Source organism: Gobius niger, assembly GCF_951799975.1.
Source record: "Gobius niger genome assembly, chromosome: 6".
Taxonomy (NCBI): domain Eukaryota; kingdom Metazoa; phylum Chordata; class Actinopteri; order Gobiiformes; family Gobiidae; genus Gobius; species Gobius niger.
In genome coordinates this window covers 7,058,030-7,073,789 of record NC_136857.1, presented here as the reverse complement: position 1 = coordinate 7,073,789, position 15,760 = coordinate 7,058,030, and the positions used below count along the sequence as shown (strand labels likewise).

The 15,760-nt window shown below is 44.8% G+C and overlaps 1 protein-coding gene across 5 annotated transcripts in view; it reads right to left on the bottom strand.

Moving 5' to 3' along the window:
• camta1a (calmodulin binding transcription activator 1a) overlaps positions 1–15,760 on the bottom strand; it is a 305,880-nt gene that overhangs the window by 130,932 nt on the left and 159,188 nt on the right. For all 5 annotated transcript variants that reach the window (XM_079558153.1, XM_079558154.1, XM_079558157.1 and 2 more), the window contains one exon: positions 3,747–3,882. In XM_079558153.1, coding sequence (XP_079414279.1) covers positions 3,747–3,882 — 136 coding nt within the window. The remainder of the gene's footprint in view (positions 1–3,746; positions 3,883–15,760) is intronic.

The window sequence follows — 15,760 nt, the reverse complement described above, 5'->3', positions numbered from 1 at the left end:
AATGCTGTGGTAGTATCGGGGTAGAAACTTGACAAGAGACAGAGCAGCTATGCAGCAGGTAAAGTTTATCAACAGAGATGAGGCCTGCTATTTCACAGGGTGAAGCCAGGGGATGCTAGAGCTATGCACATTATGAGACGCGCTGCTGTCTGAGTGATAGAAAATCAGCGCGTGGGAGAAGAATCCAAAAGTGTCGGTAACCAAGGACACTGACTGATGGACAGCTACAGGACATCCTCATTAGGCAGGATTCCCACGGCTGTGACCAAGAACAACCAGGAGGAGGGTGTGGTGAAATAATCACAAGTGGACATCTCTCCTTAGGTGCCCCAGACCCACGCAGGGCTGGAGGGGTGCTGCCTGCTCATTTATCCAGCCGTCTGGCCAACTCACCTGGAGTGATGGGGAGACGTCAGGAAGGCAGGCTGCTATTTCACGGCCTGTTAAGCGCTAATGCCGCAACATGCCCTGTGCTCCAATTTTAGGGAACAGGGAGCATTACCACCAAACTCAAGGTTCTGTCTGTCTGGACTGTAGGCTCTGGGAGTGGTGTAACGCAGCAGACAGGATGAGCGGAGAAAAGAAAAGGACACGAGGGAGTGGAGGGAGATTCTGAAAGGAAGTAGTGAAAGACTTTAAGGACTGGCGAGGGAGGATGTAGAGAAATACAAAGAGAGGAGAATGGGGCGACATGGCAGAGAAGGAGCAGAGCATTGGTTTACACGGGCTGCTGAGCCAGCAGGACAGCAGCCGCACAAACTGACATCTACTCCTGCCACGCTACGCTGCCTCCTCAGGCCCCACAAGGCCCCTCTCTCCCGGACTCACATCTCCCTCACTGGAGCACTGAGCAGCGCCGGGCTGAACCACCCACAACATTTGTCCTCTCTGTGCTCTAAACCTGGCCCATGTAATAACCGCGGCACCTCTATTAAACACTGAGTGGCTGGGGAATCACAGCAGCCCCCGACAACAGCAGAGCAGCGCAGCTGATGTAATGACTCCACTGTAAACCAGCAAACTTATGTCCAACTTCGGTTAACTCTTTATCACACAGACATGGCAGAAATGCTACTGTACACACACCCACTCCTGACTGACATGGGACAGGGCAGATAAAGGCAGGAGGAGACAAGTGTGCTTCCCCACAAACATCACTCCATGTAAATCTCCATTAATTAATTATTATGGAATGTGCCGTGAACCCCAGATTTGTCAGCACAACTATAAGCTCTATAGCATATTACCACTATAGAATACATGTAGCTTATGAGTTGAATTATTAAAGAGAACTGCCGTCAGTCAGGACCACTCCTGCTGGACTGGCCATCAGAGCGCTGTGCCGTCATTTTGAGGCTAATTCGGAGCCACTAAATGGTGCTTTAAAATGCTTTTTGTATTTCATGTCATGTTGAATGAGTCATTAAATGCCTCCTGCAGAAAAATGACCATGCGCTACATACGTCTATAGACTTCAGAGCGCGCCGGCCACTCGTCCATAAGTACAGTAGCATTAAGTGCATTTGGAGGGCTGCCCGGGGGGTTTGGTTAAGCTATATTCACAGATGTCTGGATCATTTCGGACCTTTACGGTATGTTTCCACTTGTTCAATGTGGCAGTTACACGAGCGGGAAAAGCGATCGCTGTAACCTGAAGTGCAGCTGATGTGGCCACTGAATGAATGAGCTTATAACGGAGCTGTCCATGGTGCTCGCGGGAAAGGGCAGTCTCATGGTCAGCTGGGAGCTCTCTTTACACTGATGTGAGCCGTGATGCAAATAATGTATAATGACAGCCATGATCATTTACAACAGCATTAGGATATTATAGGGAAGTAACTATTCATGTTCCAAACGGTAAAACTTTATAATTTAAGCTTTTGGGGATGGAACCTGATAGCAAAGTGGTTCAAGAAGTTTCCCCCTGGCCTATTTAGAATTATGTGCATTATGTTATGCATGTTTTTGAGCTCTCATAAAAGCTTGGGTCTATGATGAATTCTACTCGTTACATTATTGCCTCGATATAAGCTCGAGTTGGTGCTGATGTTCAATAACTGCCTTGAATATTGCAATAAAGTTTTTACCGAACCATTTCAACACTATATGTTTCATGAGATTTAAACAAAAATGTTATGCGGGGGCTCTGGATACTCCCCACACCCAGTGCATGACTTTGAAATGGGCGTATGAAGAGAAACAGTCCATTGAGAGCGTGTGCAGTCCCTCCCTACAGGTTATCACACCAGAGCAGGCCCTGAGATGACACTGAGCGGCCGGCGGAGGAAGAGGGCCATTTTCGTAGAGTGACAAATCTGTGGTGGAGTACAAACAGAGAGCAGAGCCCCTGTTGGGAGAACGCCTTAGCTTTGTCTTTGTCACAGTGTGTGACACTGGCTCACAACACCGCTCCCCGAGGTCGCCACTTATGTCTACAGGTAGGCACGCCGTTTCTGCACTCACAGAGCAAGACAAAAATCTAACAAATGCACGTCTTCTGCCCGGCTCTATCTCCTGACATCAGCTACACAGGCAAAAAACAAGGCAGAGCACACAACTGAGGGCTGCTGAGAAGATGAGAAAGTCCCATCTGTGCAGGACAGCCAACAAATAAGAAAGGGACCCATATAGGTTGTGTTCACGTGAAAACATAACTTTAGAAAGAGCCTGTGGATAAGTTATGAGTTGATTTAACAAAGGTCAGATTTCTAGGTTAGAATATCCTATTTTAACAGTCAAGATGTTGATGCTCTGACCTGGTTTAAGTACTGGGCCTTGCACACAAAAGGAATGCAATCCCAAAGGAGCGATTGTTGTCATTTTAAAGGACTTTGAAATGGACATATCAAACATATGTTAATAAGGTTAACTGAGCATTGATCTTTTATGTTTTATAATATGAAAACATTTCTGAGAGATTATGTGGACATAACATGTATATTGGGTTTAAGAATAGACTTTTTGATACAGGAACTTAGTGAAGACCAGTCAGGCAACATTGAAAAAGGTTTTGATTTTCAGTGAAAGACATTGAGTGCAGAACTGCTCAGTTTGGTGATGTGTTGTGTTTTATTGTTGTCACAACAGGAAATACAAATTGAAGTGTTTCAGGAGTAGGAGACTAAAGTAGATTTCTCAAACCTGTGTGAATGAAGTGAAACACTACTCCAGGTACATTGTGGATGAGGGAAACACATTTGCATGATATGTCTCTTTAAAGATTAGTATGGAAATTTGTGGACGTAATTCATAACACAAACTTGGTAATCGCTCATACACGTAGTGCTGCATAGGCCCTGCTCTCCATCTGAGATTATAACCTCAAATTCAAAAAAAGACGTGAACACAACCTATGTCTTAAGCACCTCGTCAGCGTGAGCCCAGATTAAAGCAGGCTGAGCCGGCACAGACACCGGTGGACCTTGTAGAGCAGCCTGGGCCTGAGCTGGGGAGTGACTACAGCAGCGAGGTGAGGGAATGTAAGCTACACAGTGCTGCTTTGAGCCAGCAAGATTAATGTAGGCTCTCTGGAGCAAAGGCAACATCCAGAGGCTTAATAAGGTACAAACAATCGGTTCCACTCGGCTGGCTTCCCTGGGAAAACTATTGTTGTGCTGCATTGTTTCTTGGTGAGGCTCCTCGGAGACGCGGCTCGACTACAGCGTGCGACTGTCTCCATTACAGCCGGGGGAGAGAGCTGCGTGTCTGGGCCCTCGCTCCTCTGCGCGTTCGCTCCGTTCACTCACCTCCACTCCCTGCACTTTCAGCTTCATGTGATCCTCCCGTGTGGTCTTGCCGTCTTTCCGCTTCTTCCAGCAGTAGCCATCCTTTCTGTACTTCACCTTCTTCCTATTGTACAGTATCATCGACCCATTCTGCGGCCTGGGACGGAGAGAGGGGAAGGGAGAGAGAGAGCAAAAGAGAACAGATAAGATGAGATGAGAGGAATTTTTTAGGCAAAGCTACAGCACAGCTCAGGGACTCATTTCGGAGACGTACAAAGAGGCCCGACACGAGTAGCGCGGGGCTGAAAATGCACCAGTGACTGAGATGACAGGACTTCTTTATGGTGTTTTTCAGCATTGCTACAGTTTGCCGATGAACAAAGCGCCCCTTCCTTCTTGCACATCTTTCGCCCCAACAGAAAAAAAAGTGAGTGTGTAGTGAGCTATGAGCGGCTAATTTACTCTACATGAAGGCCTGTGTATAAGGCAATCATGGGGATGGGGTGTTCCTTTCTTATCTCTCATTCATCCAACTTAAATGAGTTGTGGTGCTGGAAAGTCCCCAGAGCGACACGAAGATCTCACGCCCCATTCATAATTCAAACCCCCTTCACCAGACCACAGCCCGTAGGCTCATAACGATATAATGTAACTATATTTGATGATAATCTCCCTTTCCCTTCCCATTTGTAACTGGGGGCATTTGGTGTTTAACAGAAAGTACGGGCATAAAACATTTATGTCCTTCTCAACAATTAGTGGGCATTGGAGGCCAGTTTTCAGTGTGCGCGTGGATTTGTGTTTATGCTAAATTGGCTTGTCACTCGGAACCCATACATATGCTCCGACGCGCATTCATTCCCCATCAACCCTTGCACGCACACAACACCACAGCTGTTGCCGTTTGGAGCGCTCCCAAAAAAATTAAAACAGGGGGCGGGAGTGGGAGCTGGGAGCCTGGTGTTTGATGTCTCGCAGTGTCAGAGCGGGGATGACGCCTGCCCGAGCCGCCAAGAGAGCATAGTATAGACACACAGTCGGCATCGCCATATAGGAGGCATGGTCTGGGAAAAAACAAATCACAGTTTTCTCATATAAAGTCCGGTCAAGTATGTGTCAAAAACAATGGGAAACATGCATCCTGCCGCTGAGGTTAGTCTGTTATGTAGGTGCAAATTTCAGATGTTGGACCATTTTATTATTCTCAAAAAGGGCAGCAAAGGGCACAAAAGGGCAGCAAAAAAAACAATGAAAAGAATTGTCAAACAAGTGACCACAATGTAGCAACAATGCAAGGAAAAATATCTGTTTAGAGGAGTTTTGTAGGCCTTAGCTTTCACGTTACACTGGTCTATATGCTGTAACCGTTCAGACTTGGGTGAAGCTGAACTGGAGAAAATGCACTTGGTTAAGGCGGGGGTTAAGAGGTTAAGCAGCAGTAGACTCCCCGTAGGAATGTTTGGCTTTTTCTCCATACATTTTACATAAACACAGCAGAAAATGTACCGCGTAAACCCCCATCAAAGTCAACCGCAGAAACCCGAGCAGATTTGCGCCTTTCGTAACAATTGCAACCCAGCACGGATTTGCGGCTGTTGAGCTTTGATACGCTGTTTATTTTTAACGCTACATGCATCATTTTGCTAAGGGGAGGTGGGATAGCCCGTTGGGGCCTGAGATGCCTGTTTATCTCAGTATCACTCATCAATCATTTCCCCGTTCCGATCTCGGGGGGCGAGCGGAGTGGGGGGAAAGGGGGCGGTTGTGGGGCCCCAGAAGTCCCCCCTCTGTGGCTCCTGGCTGCACCTTCTAATGAGAGCCGCCACTCACACAGGCACATCCTCACTCGCCGCTCATCTCCCCTGCACTCCGCCCTCCTCCGCGGGCCGTCAGTCAGCCCCAGCCCCGCTCAGGGGAGACTTCCTGCCTCCTCCCCTGGACCAGCGCACTTTTCCTCTATCACTTATGTTATGAAGGGATCCCACGCCTTGAAACTTCTATGCTGACTCTCCTCAATGTATACTCTAGGTAGAATACATTGTCTCTGAAACTTATGAGGTAATGTATGGGTGAACAGTTTGACTTGGAGATGGAGCGTACTGAGCTATATGAGTCATATGGTATAGAAATACATTTCCTGTAGAAATGTGTGGAGAAAGGTCCAAATTATGTGTGTCGACTACAAGACGAATGAATGTGACATGTATCAAAAGGTCTAAAAGATAAACGGTACATTGATTACTATGAGACTAATAAGCAAAGTTAGTATTTTAACACTAGTCATGCTATTTTGCAAAACAATCAGGTCTAGAAAGAAAAACAATAGAGAAGGGAGATCAAATTACAAGATCAATAAATATTGGCAAAGTATTTAAAAGATGTTTTGTACAAATGCAGAGAAGTGCTGATTTGCATTGGCCTAAAGTAAGAAGTAAACGTAAGTGGATGCGAAATGAAGATGCACAAACTGCAATAGCGTTATCTACAGGCTGCAAACAGGAACAAGGCCTTTATAAAAAAAAAAAAATGGAACTAGTTTAGCTTGAGTTTTCTGCTGAGCTTATTCCATAATTTCTGAAGGTGCACATCAGAAAATGGCAAACTTTTCCCCACATAAATGTCACTTGAAGGACAGAGGTTGCTCGGAGCTGCAAAATGAATCAATCAAGAAATCTGAATGGCTTTCTCGAAAAATGTGATCCTCTTATTTGTTTCAACATCATTTCAGGTTTGTCCTTCAAAAGATCGGAGGCGTGTGTGTTTTAAAATGTAGCGCTGCATGAGACAAAAAGATGGGCACAGATGAGATAAGGTGGAAAATCAAATGACACAGGGCTATCTGATCTCCTCCAGAGCACTGGAAATTGGGGTGAGGCTTCGGTGTCAGAGGCTCCACAGCGTATTTATCGGCTCGCCACAAAAACTTATTCGCTCAGCTATTTTTGAGGACTGTTAGGTAGATGCTATTTTCAATTCAAGGCACTTTGAGGCCAGCAGTGAAAGCCTATAGGCCCCCCGCTGAGGAGGTCTGAGTCAGAGGCCAAGCTAAAACTCATGCCCGGGCAACATAATGTGTCTCCTCACATTTCCACAGTCGCTCCCACTCATCTCCCACCACTGTATACTTAGTCCTTCCAATTAATCTTATCAGAACGATACATATTTATACACCTGACAGAAAAGCTAACTGCTCCGTTATCAAATAAGAATGACAGAAGCCTCAGTGTCTCAGATGCCTAAACGTGGCACATTAATATGGAAATGAAGGCCTCTGACAAAGTGCACACGGGCTTCACATGCTCCTCTCCCTCCTCTTTGGAGTTTGCAGCGATAATAAGCTTTACCCTCCGGGTGGTGTTAGGCCTTGTCCAGTCCTTTAGGAATCATTCATTTACCCAGGTAATGGCATTCACTCAATCAGATTTGTTCATTTGAAAAAGTCAGCGTGGGGAGGGAGGGGGGAGCGGGGTTATGAGGATGGTGACGTGTTCGGCATAAAAACAAAGTCATAGAAAAACACTCCCAGGCTCCACTCCAGCGTCTCCAGACAGAAAGAGAGAAGCTAAAACAGGCCGACACATCTGCGAATGTGGGAGAGTCTCCTGCTCCAAAAGGGATCACAGTAAAAAATACACACAGCCCTGGTGAATCATCCCAAATCCTCAAATGTTCCCACAAAATACAAAGATAACACTTCCAAAGTTTACCACTTACATAAATAAACATGGCTTATCACGTAAGAGCAAAGTCTTCATGGGCACTATTCTTAGAAGTAAACCAATTTCACAACACGAAATTGCTCTGCGGGAAAAAAAAAAAAAAAAGAGAGAGCATCTTACTCAGAGAGGTATAAGCTATTTGTACTTTTTTACTGAACATTTTCGAGTTCCATTCTCCAAATTAGCTGCATTTATCAGCGCACATTTGTTTTGGTGCAATGTATTGTGCTTACAGTATAATGCTGCAGTTTATTTTCAGTAAAAGCAAGAACATCAACAGTGTGACAAATGTCAAAATATGAATCCATAGTGATTTACCAACATGAATGGCAGCCTTTTGTTTCATATATAAAACTGCCACGGCGCACACAACATCAGAAGCCTTAAGAACACTGAAACTAGAAGATAAATCCCATAAGGTCATGAACATGTTTTCAGAGATTTCAACTTCAGAGTTAGTGGACTTCATACAAACCAAATCCTTAAGAAGACTGATCTTTTTGGAAACATATTACATTACTATTCAAATGTTGATTGTATAGATAGTAATGATACCAGGCAAACAAATAATAAAGTTCAAGATAGATAAAAGGTCACATATCAATGATTCAATGATTTGCTCTGTCCCCTCTCTATCTCCTACCCCGCTCTAACCCCCGTGATGCCGAAGGTTTGATTAATACTACATACATGCTGTTCGTCTCGCTGGTACCGGCGGAGCAGGCAGAGCGGGGCAGCCGTGGAGGAGACGCGGCGAGCCCGGGAGGCTTTGAAGATCGCAGGTTGAGCTGGTTAGGGCCCTCGAGTCGCTCAGGAGGGGAGGGGACACCTGCTGTTCTCAATTACCCATCTGAGCCCTCAGCCATCACAGCCTTTACCCCACTGTGTCAACAAGCCTAACCAGGAGCACGCCAACACACTGTACACACACACACACACACGCTGTACACACACACACCTGGAAGAGCCTATGCTGCACGCTCATGACGCTGGAGAATTAGCTGCCATCATTTCAGATGAAGCAGAGGCTGATGTTACTCTACGGGCGTTCTTAAAAGAAATATCTCAAGGAAAAATCCACCTGATCATTGTTACCTCTTTAAGGCTTTAAAATATTCTCCAGTCAAGATTTTTCAGCTGCTGTAGAACTCCTTAGCCTTTAATGTTTTGTAGTTTGCATGTGTGTTTGTGTGTGTGTGGTGACCAACAATAGGCTACAAAAAAAATGATGCTAACAGAGACGGCATTGAACTTTGCACTATTTTTCGTTTCATGTGGATGTGGCACCGGTAATGACAGAGAAATGACCGTAAAACCAGATCAAAACACCTGCATTTTGAGGTGAAAGGCAGATTCAACAATGGACGTCTTAGCCCAGAACACCATTATTAAACTAGGCTCTGCAGAATGATAGGATGTCACATTTACGCAACCTATTAGTAAGTGCGAATATGAGGCTCAGGTACGCCCTCCAGCTTGCTTGGAGAACAAGGCTCCGAGAAGCCCGTCGTTCCGTCCAGGGATATAATTAATAGTTGGGAGAGTGACAAGACATCAATAACACCCTGATGTTGGTCATTACGTCTCCTGTCAATCACAGGGAAAACATGGGTCGTAAGTGTTCAGGCAAGAAAAAAACAAAAACAAAAAACACCTCGCTAAGGCCCGGAGATGTTTTCAACAAGCTGTTTTTTCAGCAGCAGCAAATTCAGAAATAATCATGATTTTTTAAAGCTTAGAAGGATGAAATTGCCTAGTTTTTCTGAGATTTACAACCCCTACCCGGGATCCCAACACTGTTGAAACCTGAATCACATGCAATCATCATCATCATCATCACCTCATCATCATGACATGGTGTATCTGAGGATAAAGCTGCTTCTGTTGACTCTATCCAGACTCATCACGTGCGGTTGACGATGCCTTAAAGATAAGACTTTCCCTCAGTCACTACAATGCATTAGAGAGGTGTTTGCTAAAACTACTTTAAATGTAAATCTGCCACGGCCTCAGGATGGAGATTCATCGTCTGTGTTGCTGTGGACGGCTCAGAGTGCCCCGTTAGTGTGGCGTCAGTCCTATACCAACTCTATAGACTCTTTTCAGATTCTAGATGTGACGTCACACTCTCAGATGGGTGGGAAGCCTCAGTTTTATAAGTCACTTTAACTATACTCATTTTAGTCTCTTTAAACAACAAGAAACATTTTCTGAAGTCATCTCAGGGTTTATATAAGCAGAAGCAACTCCAATTTAAAGCTTTTTAATGCCATTTTAATGCCCAAATACTATATTGTACTAGTCAAAACAAAAGTCCCTGCATATTTAATTTCTTAAAGGAACAGGCCACCGTTTTTCCATACTGAGATATGTTCTTACCTTAGCTTAAACGAGTTGATGCGTAACTGCCTGGTCTTTATGTGTGCGCTCAGTCATGCAAAAACACCGAACATGTTGCTAGCATTCAGCCTCTATGGACCCAAACGGGGGTGAAGTTAAAAAAGCTCTTCCATGTTTTACCTTGCGTGAGAGGTTACATAATCAAAGTACAGTCACACAAAACAAACGTGTCGATTTTCTAAGCGGATAACGGATACAAACTCGTCTAAGCTAAGGTAAGAACATATCTCAGTATGCAAAAACGGTGGCCTGTTCCTTTAAGATATGCAAACATTTAATCAAACAGGGGAAAAACTGCAACTGAATATGTTTTAGACCATAATTTGGGCATTTTCAATGACTTTATACAGTAAAAAAATGTTGAGCAATGTCATAATTTCCCATGAATCCAATGTAATCCTTAAGGCCTTGATTTTCTCAATTGGTTTTGTGTAGAAAAACACACACAGACGCTCACTACCTTCGAAGCATATACTGTAGCTACTAACTAAGGGAAGCAGGGTGGAAATTAAAGCGGGCATGTTCTTTGTTTGGGCTCACTGACTTGGAACAGGTGATGCAAAGGTATTCTTTGCAATACACGGTGCTGCACTGTGTATTATTAAAGGCTAGAAACACAGGAATGAAGAATACACAGATAAAGGAAAACCACAGACCTCTGTACAGAACAGAATATCACAGCATGCCTGGTCCTGAACCTGGAAATCTGAAGTAAAAAGTAAATACTACCTGTGATAAAGAATCTACTTTAGCGAATCAGTTGGTGTTTATTTGTCTGTACCAAATGGTAAAAAATAACTCAAGATCATTATGCAAAAATGATGTGGCTCTAGATTAAAAGGATAAAAGAGCAGTGTATTCGTTTTAATTATGAAGTTGTTAAAAAACATTTCGGAGTTCAACAACGGAGCACCGCACCAGGAAGGGGAGATAATAATGAGTGATAAGGTTAAGTTGGAGCTAACATGGTTTAACATACTGCTCTGCGAGGCACTACAGATGGAGCACAATGTTTGTTTACCCAATGTGTTCCACTAAATACAACAGTAATGATGAGCGGGTAGCGGCTCCCCTGGAGTTGTAATTCAGGATTGGAAGACAGATCGCAGCCCCCCTTCCTTCTCTCTATCTCTGCTGCCAGTGATTGCCACAGAACTCAGGCCCGGGCCCAGTGCCTTCCAGCACAAAACAGATGTTCACCCCGCACTTATCTCAATGAAAAAATCACACGCAATTTACAAAGAATATAAATTATGTTTGTTGCGCGACATCAATGTGGCCTGTCCCTGTAAGACCTTGTGAGGAGGATAAGGGTGAGTTGGCGTGGGAGGGGGAGGTGGGGGGTGGGGGTAACATTGGTGGACGTCCGCGCCTCTTATCTGGTCCACAGCAGCAGCGGCAGAGCGAGGCGCCGGCTGGTGACTGGCACTGATGTTAACCCGATAGCGCTAAGCCGGTTTCATGCACATTTCAGGGAGGCTGCCGACACAACTCGCGACTTAACGCTCTCAGCTTTGGCCGCGTCCTGATGTAGGGATGTTATTCACAAATAGCCATGTCGTACAACGAGTTACGCCGCTCATCCGTCCTCTCTGTCAGCGCGGCGGCGGCGGCACATAGCAGCACAAGTTAATGTTTGAGCTTTGATGTACAGCTTAGGTGAACAGAGATTCTGAATGGAGTGTCTGTGTGAGGTTTTTCGCTGTCGGGACGTTTCTTATTCAGCGATAAGCGCATTATCACCTCATGCGTGCGACATGTTAAAACTGACAAGACAGTTTGATGATACATATTTACTGGTTCAAGGCCAAATCTTCAAGGGCTGGGGGCAAACCATGGTTCACGGGCATGGACGGCTCTGTCCCGAACACGAGTCCTCCTTGTCTGCTGAAGACCGGGCACACCAGGGACAGAGCCGAAGGTGCCCCAGACATGGTTTGGATCCAGGCCATGTTCAGGGCCTCCTCCTGTGATGTCATGGGTTAGACGTTGCCCCAGCATTGAAGGATGGGTCAAATCTAGAGGACATGTTCCCCTACAGCGACAATGAACTTTACCTTGCCTATTACTAAATCTTCATAATCTTCTCATGTCTCATAAGAACAGAGCTTCTCTCTGAGTGGACAACTGCTGCATGTGAGTCCAGTACAATGGCCTTATTATGACACTTTGTAAAGAGGACACTTTACATTTTCAATAATGCATGGGCAGCAGGGGAGTGCATCCAGCTCTGTATATGCTGCGAGGTGGAGTTGCTGTTTTAGCAGCTTATGCTATCTCCTGAAAAGAAAATACTCATGCAATTAGATAAGTCAATGTAGAGTGCAGCACGAAAAGGTCAGGGCTTTATTCTTAGCAACAACAACCTGCTTTCAATTCAAATGAAGTGAGGAATAGAGTCACCGAGCTAAAGATGTGGACCATTTGGAAGCGCGGATACAAAGCTTTTTTTGATTCCTACTGTTACCCAACAAGCGTCAGTGACACCAAAGATATTAAAGTCACGGAAAGTAAGAAAAAAAGCAAAGCCAGATCAGAGGGAAAACATCAAAAGAGATGATTTAAACCCAGATTATAAAGACCAGGCACAAACTGTAAAACCTTGAAACCTCCATCCTTTCACATGTGAATAATAACTTAATTCATTTTAAACACCTGTAAAGCTGCCGGCTTCAACAGAAGAAATGTGTGAGTCAAACAGCTGTGGCACAGTGAGGGACAAGGACAGCGCCTCATGCCAGAGACGGCTTATGCATCATGGACACAGCCGCTGACCTTCCCCTATTGATCCCCCAGTGACGGAGCACAGCTAAGGCCAGCTATTGAACCACTTATGATTAATTCACAAATCCTGCCTTGTCCACAAAAAAGGCAAAGGAACAAAGCACCAACAGGAAGGCGTGAGAAGAGAGAGGGAGAAAGGTCAGAAAAGTAGTTTTTAAAGTAAGACACAACTCCAGAGTTCATGACGCTGTTAAACTGTGGGTGACCAGTCTGTAGCGCTTGTGTCACAGGAGAACGTCAGCACACGGTGGCGCTGCCGAGGAAAGGACTGATAAAAAAGGAGATGTGTGTCCCTCCCCTTCGTTCTTGGTTCTATTTTGAGGATGAAGCAGGGAGGGCCAGGAGGTTGAAATAGAGCTGTAACTCTATCTGTGTGCTGAAGCGAATCCGAAAGTCTATCCCACCTTTCACCTGGGAATCACCGCTCTCTCCGTGCCCTGTCTGGTCACCATACCAACCACAGCCTGCCATCACGGGATTAATTGGAGCCCAGGGGCTCAGTGGAGACTCAGTACCAGGAGAAAGCACCGGGAAGATGGATGGACATCAGTCATGGTCAAGTGATAGTGGCCATGCAGATCAAATTGAATTTCAAGTGTTGTTGCATCGCGGCGCTGATAGTCTTGAGGTAAAACTAAACATATTGGAGCTGCAGACACCTCCGCAGAAGTGCTGGGATTGGATAGCGGCTTTCATTTCTGATCTCTGTGTGGTATGGGGATTTCACACAAACACTGACACACTGTGACTCACCAAAATAAATACAGCTCATGCCAGAATGTGGAGGAAACACGCCACAGGCTCAGGACTGCCTGCTGCATCAGCGGCAATCTTAAATGGAAGCACTGACTGTGTGCCTGGCAAAACACCACTCAATTTAGGCATTAGAAACTTGTTATGTTTCAGACTTCTAATGACGAGCCAGTAGATCCAGAATATTGACAGTCATATTTGGCATTTGTGGAAGTGCTTGTTAGTTACAAGACCAACACAAGGAGATATTTGGATGAGATAGTGCATGACTTTGGCCTTGTTGAAAAAAAAGAAAGCTTAACACCAATTAAAAGTTCAAATGATTATCAATGATTAATCCAGCCACAAAGTCATATAGCAATGTCATATGAATGCCCATACCAAACACAATGGGGGACATGATTCTTCAGTGATGACATGCTGAAATGATTATCATCTGAGACAATATCTATCACAGAGGTCTTCTATCTGACTGAGAATGACACACAAAATCTGTAGTAGTTAAAGTATACAAATATGTGCAGCACCGTATACTATAGGGCAAAGACACTCTGAATCATGTATGAAGTGTATGTTTGTGAAGCAGTCCCCTACACTCCGAGCAGACAATTGGATTCCTCCTTGTATGTTTGTATATGATGACCCCTGACTTTGGCTCTGGGCACATGTCTGAGATTACCAGTCCCTCTGTCACCACACGCGCTCCCGCTGCACGACTCCAGCGGGCAAAGGGGTAAGTAAACTCCCCTCTCCCGGTTACATACAAGCCGACACTGAGGATGATAGACTGTGCTCCTGCTTTGTTTATCTATCCCCTGTCCGTGCTACAGACTCTCCACACATCTGAATACCCTCATAAAGTAGTCAGCAAGGCACACCTCTAATCATGGCCACCTCTGCCTTCTCATTTTCCAGGTTCAGTGGCCCATGGAGCTCCCACGCACTAAATCACATCAGCGATTTCTCTCTCTCTCTCTCTCCTCTCTGTTCTTCCCCTCGTCTTTTACTCCGGCCCAGACACACAGCGCATGCAACGTAAATGTACGGGCAGACTCCAACACGTCTCCTTTCTCCCCTTTTATCTGCTGTTCTTTTGTTCTGAGAAAAGACTGCCGTATACAACAGTAGAGCACCAGCAAATTGGCACTGGGGTTAGAAAGCTGTGGAAGTCTGCAGGTACAGTGTTCATAAAAAAATAAAATAAAGCTGATTATTAATGTAAATCGGAAAAAGGTTAGCTGAAGAAGTAAAATATGCACATGTAGCTACCAGGACTATTTATCCAATGGTCACCTTTTGAGTGCAATTCATAAGAAGTAAAAGAGGGTCTTGTACTAAAACAGAACCAAAACTTATGGTGACATTTTAGAGGTCAAAAGATCAATGCCTTCTGAAGAAAAATGTACTTTTCCTCATTAGCAACTTATTCCCTAAAGAGCTACTTCTAAAATACAGCATAAAACATAGTTTGCAGACAGATCCAAGCATAGCTTTCCAAATGAAACAGTGCTTTAGGTGGACTCAGAAGCAGGCGTCTAACATGAGAGAGGAGAGTCGATCGTCCCATTCCACAGCCATGAAATGTTTATCCTGAGTCTGGCACTGAGCATGACTCCGACACACTTCCTGCAGTGGCATTTCTAAAGTACAGCCGCTGCGCACACGCCTGTCACAGCAGCCGCTGATTGACTATTTCCTCCATATTTGACACACCAGTGAGCCTGCTCATCAGTCACCTCGGCAAGTAGGCAGCCAGAGCAGGGCGGGGTGAGGTGGGGGTCGAGTCAAAGCAACAGCCCCAGCATGGCAAAGAGCTTTCTGTTGGCTCTGAGCCGGAAAAAGGGCCTGGCACGGCCAGACAAAGCCTCAAATTAAATGTATGTTTAATTCATCACTGGATATGTATGGTTAGCACAATACTCACTTATACAAGGCATCAGTCCAGAACTAGTTTAGCTTTTTCAGGGATGTATATTGTTTTGACAGCAGATCATTTTATTCATAAACACCAGATGGCAGTAGCAGGTGGGGAAGATGAAACTAATGATTGTCTTAAAAACATCAGCAATTTTTACAATTACAATTGAGCTTACATTTGCAAACCGTCAGAGACAATTTAAAGACCAGGCATAACACCCTGTGGATCCTTTACAGGGGCAGACTGTAAGGGACGGAAACACACAGAAAGGGAAAGATGGATATTGCATTGATTGCTAAATTTTTCTGAATGGCAATATGCTAAATAGTTTGAGATAACATGTTTAAATAAAGCAGTCTCCATAAGATGTATTAGAGTAAAATGCAGTGACTATAGCCTCTTGAACATAAACATGACAAAGGCAGTTAAAATATTTGCTGCTGTCCTGCGGTGGAGAATTC